General features: G+C 33.1%; 1 protein-coding gene across 2 annotated transcripts in view; it reads left to right on the top strand.

Moving 5' to 3' along the window:
- The first annotated feature begins 210 nt into the window (after window positions 1-210).
- LOC143247159 (uncharacterized) overlaps window positions 211-9,183 on the top strand; it is a 76,168-nt gene continuing 67,195 nt past the window's right edge. For both annotated transcript variants that reach the window (XR_013026406.1, XM_076494799.1), the window contains exon 1: window positions 211-993. Coding sequence is in view for 1 of the 2 variants with exons in the window: in XM_076494799.1 (XP_076350914.1) it covers window positions 591-993 (403 nt within the window). In the remaining variant the exon portion in view is untranslated. The remainder of the gene's footprint in view (window positions 994-9,183) is intronic.

Genomic DNA, 9,183 nt, shown 5'->3' with positions numbered 1-9,183 from the left:
TTTGTGACAGTCAATCCCACTATTCGTTGGTAAACGAGCAACCCAAGAGTGGTGGGTGGTGATGACTAGCTGCCTTTCCTCTAGTCTTACACTGCTAAATTATTGATGGCTAGCGCAGATAGCCCTTGTGTATCTTTGCATAAAATTCAAAAATCAAACAAACAATAAGAAGTATAGATACTAAAGGTTTGGAAAAAGAAATAAATTAGTTCTCATCATTTTCTAATTTCTTGTTAAATACATTATACATTTAACTTTATTAACAGATACATTTGAAAGAAGATAGAAAAACATTACTGTGATATTTCAAACAACGAAATGAAGTATTCGAGTTAGAATAAGTACTTGTTAAAGCAGAAAGGGTTGTGCTGCCATCTAATGGAAGTAAATGACAGATCATGTAACATGTTGAATACTTTTCACTTTCTCACACACGTAAAACGTACAATGTTGTCATGTGACTATCCACGCAAAGTTAAAGGATAAAGGCGGGAGTCTCGGTACAGTATCTCGTGCCGATGACGTTCTTGTAGACATTAGGTAAAACCTGGAAGAGCTTCGAGGTGTTAAATCTTCAGCGAGTCCTTCGAATGGATAGTTCATTAACAACTGATAAAGAGAATAATGGATTTCTCCCAGATACTTGCGATAAATCTACCGAGGTTGCTTATGGCCAAAAGGAACCAGCATCTCCTTCGGGAATTCGGAATCCCAAGTGTGCCAGATGCCGCAACCACGGTAGAAATGTAGCCGTGAAGGGACATAAAAGGTTTTGTCCTCGTCGAACATGTATATGTGCAAAATGCAAGCTGATAACCGAAAGGCAAAGAGTTATGGCAATGCAGGTTGCCTTAAGAAGGGCCCAAGCTGAGGATGAAGCTGTGGGCCGTACAAGTATCACATTGTCCACTAATTCATCACCGCAAGTCAACAGTGGTTCATCATCTAACCCATCCTCCTCCGGGTTTTCTTCTGCTTTCACAACCACGAATGGTGAGTCACGAAGTTTTCTGTTATGAAATTAAAGGATATTTCAAGTCTTATTTTCAACCTTAATTTTCGTCAACATAACACTAATTCACAATTATAACTCTCTTGGTTCTTATGTTTATAACTTGTTTAAACTTGCAATTTTCACTGATATTTAACCATTAACATTCTTTGAGATGTTGACTTACTTTGCAAAATGTGTAACTTGCCCGATTATTTTCTCCAAATGATTAGAGAATTACAAATTCTCACTTATAACTAACTGATCACTACTTTTAGTAGTGGATAAATAAATAAACTTGGATAAATTATCATATTTTACTAATATTGTATTGATTAAGCCTATACATTTCTACGTAGGAATGATTTCATTGAATGCATGCTTACGAAAACAGACACCACCCTTCCGTAAAAGATTATGAAAGACAGAAATAAATAATTAAACTAAAATGTATAATTTATACGAAAACAAACCACAGTTCGTATTTACCGAAAACGGTTTAATATTCTTGTAGGATAGGGTACCTTTTTTTCAGATTTTAATACTTTTATAATATAATCCACTACATACAAGGGTGAGAAATACAAAGTAAAAATACCTAGCCGTAATGGCATTCTGTGTTCCATATGGATTAAGGTGACTTTATTTTGCGTAATTACGTATTTTACTGTGCAAATACGTTTTTTGGTAACGTAGTTGGTGCTCTATAAAGGGTAATTATCTTGCTGAAATAATTTCCAGAGCGAGACAGCCGAATCTTCAGATTTCAAAATTGTGCACGTCTGTATCAAAAACTTCAAAAGTCATTAACTTTTAGCAGGTAACAGTCCCTCAAGAGGTGACTAAATGGTTAAAAGGCTTCAAATAGTAGCTGCTACGAGAGTAATCGGGGTTGCCAATAAGTATATAAAGTAAAATGGCTGTGGTCAAGCTGCAGACTGTGTTGGCTACACGTCACCTCATTCAGTGATGATAATGGACGTAAGGCCAGTGATATCAGATTGGGTGTTTATGTTTATTTCTTGTTGTAAGAGGAGCCATCGGTTCCATCATTCTGAGCAGTACGTTGCGTGGGTGGGGCCGATCTTATTTTTAACGAGCTATAAGTAATACCTAGTCAGGGATTATTGCAGGCCAGCATTTATCCGTGATGTACTTGTCTGTATGTCATTAAGTGGTTTCAGGACAACACCTATTCAGGCCTGCCTGATGTTCAGACCTTTTGTGGAAGTTCATCTTTCAAGTCAGACGTCGCAGCTAATTTTTATTCCTTTGACGTTTCCAGAGCTGATGACAATACCAGTATCACGTATATCCATACAAAATTATCTCTATACCGTGTTTCTCCGAAAATAAGACAGGGCTTATATTAATTTTCACTCCAAAATATGACACTAGGGCTTATTTTCGGGGGATGTCTTATTTTGATATATTAAAAAAATGAAGTTACAAAGTAAAACTATTAAACTAACCATTTAAAATAAACTATTATTAAACTATTAAACTAACTGATTAATACTTAAACAAACTAATTAACTAACTATTAAACTAATTAATAAATTAATTTTTTTTATTTCTCTCCTCTTCCTGCCACTCTTAACTAGGGCTTATTTTAAGGGTAGGGCTTATATTAAAACTATCCCCAAAAATCACACTAGGTCTTATTTTATGGGTAGGTCTTATTATCGGAGAAACACGGTACGTGGAATAAACGTAGTTTTAACTGTTTGCGTATATTAAGTACTATTTGTTACTTGTTTTTGATTATATAACAAATCTACCTGCCATATTTTGTGTGTAGGATGCAAAATAACACTGTACCACTTATAAGTAATATAATGCATCAAGAAATATACAAAGTATAGTATTCTAGAGCACGCTTCGTGTTTGCTTCAGATGTTAACTTATAACGTGGACAGTATATATATATATATATGTTAAAACAAGGATGATATTTAATCTTATAATTCACTCCTTATGAATGTGTTCACTTATTTTACTTGAGACAGATGTTGAAACTAACTTATATATATATATATATATACATGTTAAAACAAGGATGATATTTAATCTTATAATTCACTCCTTATGAATGTGTTCACTTATTTTACTTGAGACAGATGTTGAAACTAACTTATCTTTAAATCTGATAACGGCGAACTATAGAGTCGTCGACATGGTTAAAGAAGACTGCTGAACAGATTCACATATTTCTGTGTCTCATAAACACCCGGGATATACACTGTTAACATCTGACAGATGTCCTTAAATATTTTTTAGAAAATATAAGTCATAGCCTGTATGTTCAGAACAACGTTTAATATACTTATTTGTTATTCTTACTCTTAATTAGAAATTTCAAATTTATCAAAGAGAAAAATATAAGGCTTAAAATAGTGTTTTTTAAATAATTTATTTCAAGAATCTTTATTTTTCTACTTATTTTGCTTGCTAAAATAAAATAAATAATATTACAAGATTGCAGTTTTAAACCTGATAAAATTTACTGAGGTTGCTGTTAAAATCAAAGTTATATAAGTGTATTTTAGCAATGAGAATTAATTTAATACATGAAGTTTAAACAAAGTACTGATAAAATATATTACGATACAAACTTTCATAGGTTTGGCCACATCAGAAGTTGAGTTATAGTTTCAAAAAATCTATATTTACTAATTGCGAAAATCCAATCCGTAATCAGATACTAACCTTCAGATGTAACTGACGCCACGTTTTGTGTATCATATTCCTAAATACTTTACAGCCCATGTCTCGGTGATGTTTTAAAAGATCAATGTTCTTTAATATGGAATGGTAAAAATTGTTGATACGCGTTTTCTGTACTGATTTCACAAACATATCGCACACAGAAGAACAAAGGTGATTACTGTGGGCTGCAACTTGGCTTACTCTTCAACAAGGCCAGGCATGGCCAAGCGTGTTAAAGCGTGCGACTCGTAATCCGAGGGTCGCGGGTTCGAATCCTGGTAGCACCAAACATGCTCGCCCTCCCAGCCGTGGGGGCGTTATAATGTGACGGTCAATCCCACTATTCGTTGGTAAAAGTGTAGCTCAAGAGTTGGCGGTGGGTGGTGATGACTAGCTGCCTTCCCTCTAGTCTTACACTACTAAATTAGGGACGGCTAGCGCAGATAGCCCTCGAGTAACTTTGCGCGAAATTAAAAAAAAAACCTCTTCAACAAACTGAAGATAAATAACACTCATAAATCTTCCACAATGAAAACCACCAGCTCCTCTGAAAACTTAATAGTTAAACAAAATAGAGAGAGAGAGAGAGAGAGAGAATTAGGCATAATAAAATAGTCACGAATACGTCTCGCTTAAAAACAATATATTCAAGTAAGAAACGTGATTTTGAAACTCAGAAGTGAAGCTGAAATACACAAACGATGCAACCTAACTTCTTAACATTGTATCAATCTGTGCCAACTGAGTAGCCCACGGAGACGGTAAGGTTGTGAGAGTGTCACGTGGTTTGTGCACTAATGTTGTTGGTCTGTCTTTCTTTCTGCGTGGTAACAAGAATTGTCAGTTGACCTTTCTGCTGCTTTAAATACTTTGTTTTTTTATGTATTTAAATCATTAACGTTGGATGAAATGTTTTTGTAATTATTGGTCAGACATATATCTTAACTTAGCCTAATCTTAACCAGTACATAATATTATAAGTATATTTATTTGTTTGTTAACATTTACGGAATATATGAACATTTTTTTTGTCCTTTACTGAATACACAAATATTATAAATACATTTTTGTTTCTTGACCTTTTTGTAATATGCTTTTTGGCCCTTTCAGAATGTATTAATGCTGTAAGTATATTTCTTGCTCTTTATTAAAGACATCAGTTTCGCCCCTAAGTGGCACAACGGTATATCGGTTAACTTACAACGCTATAAACCAGGTTTCGATCCCGTGGTGGACAAGCCCAGATAGCCTGTTGTGTAGCTTTGTGCTTAACTTCAAACAACCAGTACACCAATTACACGGTTAACACGCATTTAGCATAATTTAATGACGAAGACATTATTGCTAACCCAATAAATAAGATTGAAGAAGATGCGAATTAATAGGTATTTAACAAAAAACTCAGTGCTTTGAGAAAACGGCTCACAATAACTTAGGTCAACGCTAGAGATAACAATTTCTCCCTCAATCTATTGGGTTGAGGAATAATTCGTGAGCGTTTTTTCAAGTTAACAAAATATATTCATAAATGAAACGCTTTCGCAAAATATTTCATGTCATTTGGTAGATAATTTTTTGCTCTAATAGATGGTGTGTTTGATTTTCATATGTCTTTAATTTTTGCTTTCATTTTCAGCTCATTAAATGGAATGTCAAGTGGACAAAATCGAGCATTTTCGACACCATCTGCTTTTCGCATTTAATTTCTTGCAATTTCGTTTAAAACAATGCATACTATATACCTAGCTATTACATGAAATAAAGTATCATAATAAATGTTTTGGGTGTAATGTGTTCATGCATTGAAGTATTGTATAGTCTTGCATGTAATGCTTGAATGAAATTATTTAAAAACGCTCACGAATTATTCCTCAACCTAATATGATTGTGCAGATCAGCGATCGTCCTAAGTGTTGACAATATAATTTAGGTCTAATATATTTATCGGTGCTCAGGTTGGTGACCTCTTCTCCCCTTCTATTAAGTTATTTATCTTCGCAGTATTTCATCTGATACTGTAAAACGTTAATTTTGTCGATACATTAGTTGTCCGAAGTAACAACTGTCTTAGCAGATCGAATGGTAACCCTCAGTGATGTCAAGAAAACCCACTTGTAGAGAAAAATAGATATGTAAAAACGGCTCGTTTGGGTTGAGAAAATATTTTACGTAGAGGACCGAACAACATTTCGACCTTCTTCGGACAACGTTGTTCGCTCCTCTACGTAAAATATTTTCTCAACCCAAACGAGCCGTTTTTACATATATATAGAATGGTAACCCTACATTGTATTCCTTACAGTGTAGTCGATGTCAGTAAACGTTTAATTATGTGGCTTTCTTGGCTTTTAATAATCAGGTGAGATTATAAAAAGTAGTATGTATCATCTGGTAGCTTGTTATGCTAGTTTCTTTCAAATTTCAAACTCGTACTAATTATCGTCTTAGTTTTGATGAGAGAGTAGGAACTATACACTGTCATGCACATAAAGTATATACATTACTACTTGCTGTACAGAAAGCAAAAGGGTCAATAACCATTTTGGTCAGTAGTCTTTCAACTACCTGGCTGTCATACCTTTGATGATGAACGAAGTGTAATTCCTACACCTTGCCACCTGATACTTCAGATAGCTGCTTCATTTTTACCAATGGTTGCATGAACTAATGATTGTCTTAGCTTTGAATATAAAACCGATCTATACTGATAGGAGGCTGTCATTGGACGGAATTAGTAGTATCTCGTAGTTCCATTGATGTCTTACCTGCTTCGTCGGAGGTTGACAAACTAGTTTTCACAGCTTCCTTCCGCGGGTCGAGATTATCTGAGGCTGTGTTCTAATCATGTTCTAACTCACCGGTTTCCACTTCCGTCTCCTAGTGAAACGTGTGTGCCAAGGATTGGTGTGTGATGCATGATGCAGCTTATTGACATGTTCCACATACTCTCATGCATCTTGTATCCGTTGTAACTTATCTGTTAGAAAACCATCTTGGTAGGGTATCGAGTATGGAGAAATACAACCAGCTTCAGGTTACTTTCATACATTTTGTATCTACTTTTGACTTAAGTAATGACTCTTAGAGAACCACCTTGTTGTGTTGATCTCTTTGTCTGCTTCTCAGTGTCACCACGTGACCTTTTTTCTCACAGAACGTTGATCAACCGTACCTAGACAAATTCAACTTGGCCAGCAAAGACATTACAGTGCTGGCCTTTTCAACTTCGATTTTTTGTATTACTACAATATCTTTGGGCAGAATAGACATTATGTATTGTGCAGAACAAGAAACGTAATATCTAGAATAAGGCAATCTCCACAACTTTCACTCAGCATGGAAACTGTTTAACCCAAAAGAAATAATTATCGTTAAGGCACATAGGAAACACCTGATAAGTTCCTACATCACAATATCACGTACCACTCACAAGACACATTACTAAAATGTGATCAGAAGTTCGTGGTGTGGATGTATCATTTATGAGACACATTATGAATATCTTTACAGAAATTCGTAATGTCCATGTTTAATGAAGCACATGTAAGACACGCTACGAAAAAGTTGGTGATGTGAATGTACAGTTAACAGAAAAATGCTGACAGTAGTTAGTGACGTATTATTTACTTGACGATTTACAGAAATGTTGAGCTAAGAAGTGGCTGTAAAAAGATTGATAGAAATTGATGTTAATGAGTAAGAACATATAAACACCAACTAACTAACTACTTTAGTAAACACTAAACACTAACTAGCTACTTTAGTAAACAATAAACACTAACTAACTACTTTAGTAAACACTAAACACTAACTAGCTACTTTAGTAAACACTAAACACTAACTAACTACTTTAGTAAACAATAAACACTAACTAACTACTTTAGTAAACACTAAACACTAACTAGCTACTTTAGTAAACACTAAACACTAACTAACTACTTTAGTAAACACTAAACACTAACTAGCTACTTTAGTAAACACTAAACACTAACTAGCTACTTTAGTAAACAATAAACACTAACTAACTACTTTAGTAAACACTAAACACTAACTAGCTACTTTAGTAAACACTAAACACTAACTAACTACTTTAGTAAACAATAAACACTAACTAACTACTTTAGTAAACACTAAACACTAACTAACTACTTTAGTAAACACTAAACACTAACTAACTACTTTAGTAAACACTAAACACTAACTAACTACTTTAGTAAACACTAAACACTAAATAACTACTTTAGTAAACACTAAACACTAAATAACTACTTTGGTAAACACTAAACACTAACTAACTACTTTAGTAAACACTAAACACTAACTAACTACTTTAGTAAACACTAAATAACTACTTTAGTAAACACTAAACACTAACTAGGTACTTTAGTAAACACTAAACACTAACTAACTACTTTAGTAAACACTAAACACTAACTAACTACTTTAGTAAACACTAAACACTAACTAACTACTTTAGTAAACACTAAATAACTACTTTAGTAAACACTAAACACTAACTAGCTACTTTAGTAAACACTAAACACTAACTAACTACTTTAGTAAACACTAAACACTAACTAACTACTTTAGTAAACACTAAACACTAACTAACTACTTTAGTAAACACTAAATAACTACTTTAGTAAACACTAAACACTAACTAACTACTTTAGTAAACACTAAACACTAAATAACTACTTTAGTAAACACTCAACACTAACAAACTACTTTAGTAAACACTAAACACTAACTAACTACTATAGTAAACACTAAAAACTAAATAACTACTTTAGTAAACACTAAACACCAACTAACTACTTTAGTAAACACTAAACACTAACTAACTACTTTAGTAAACACTAAACACTAAATAACTACTTTAGTAAACACTAAACACTAACTAACTACTTTAGTAAACACTAAACACTAACTAACTACTTTAGTAAACACTAAACACTAACTAACTACTTTAGTAAACACTAAACACTAACTAACTACTTTAGTAAACACTAAACACTAAATAACTACTTTAGTAAACAATAAACACTAACTAACTATAGTAAACACTAAACACTAAATAACTACTTTAGTAAACAATAAACACTAACTAACTACTTTAGTAAACACTAACTATCTACTTTAATAAACACTAAACACTAATTAACTACTTTAGTTAACACTAAACACTAACTAACTACTTTAGTAAACACTAACTATCTACTTTAATAAACACTAAACACTAATTAACTACTTTAGTTAACACTAAACACTAAATAATTACATTAGTAAACACTAAACACTAACTAACTACTTTAGTAAACACTAAACACTAACTAACTACTTTAGTAAACACTAAACACTAAACACTGAATAACTACTTTAGTAAACACTGAACACTAAATAACTACTTTAGTAAACATTAAACACTAAATTACTACTTTAGTAAACACTAACTAACTACTTTAGTAAACACTAAACACTAA

This window comes from Tachypleus tridentatus, chromosome 3, assembly GCF_004210375.1.
Source record: "Tachypleus tridentatus isolate NWPU-2018 chromosome 3, ASM421037v1, whole genome shotgun sequence".
NCBI lineage: Eukaryota > Metazoa > Arthropoda > Merostomata > Xiphosura > Limulidae > Tachypleus > Tachypleus tridentatus.
This window is presented reverse-complemented; position numbering and strand designations above follow the sequence as displayed.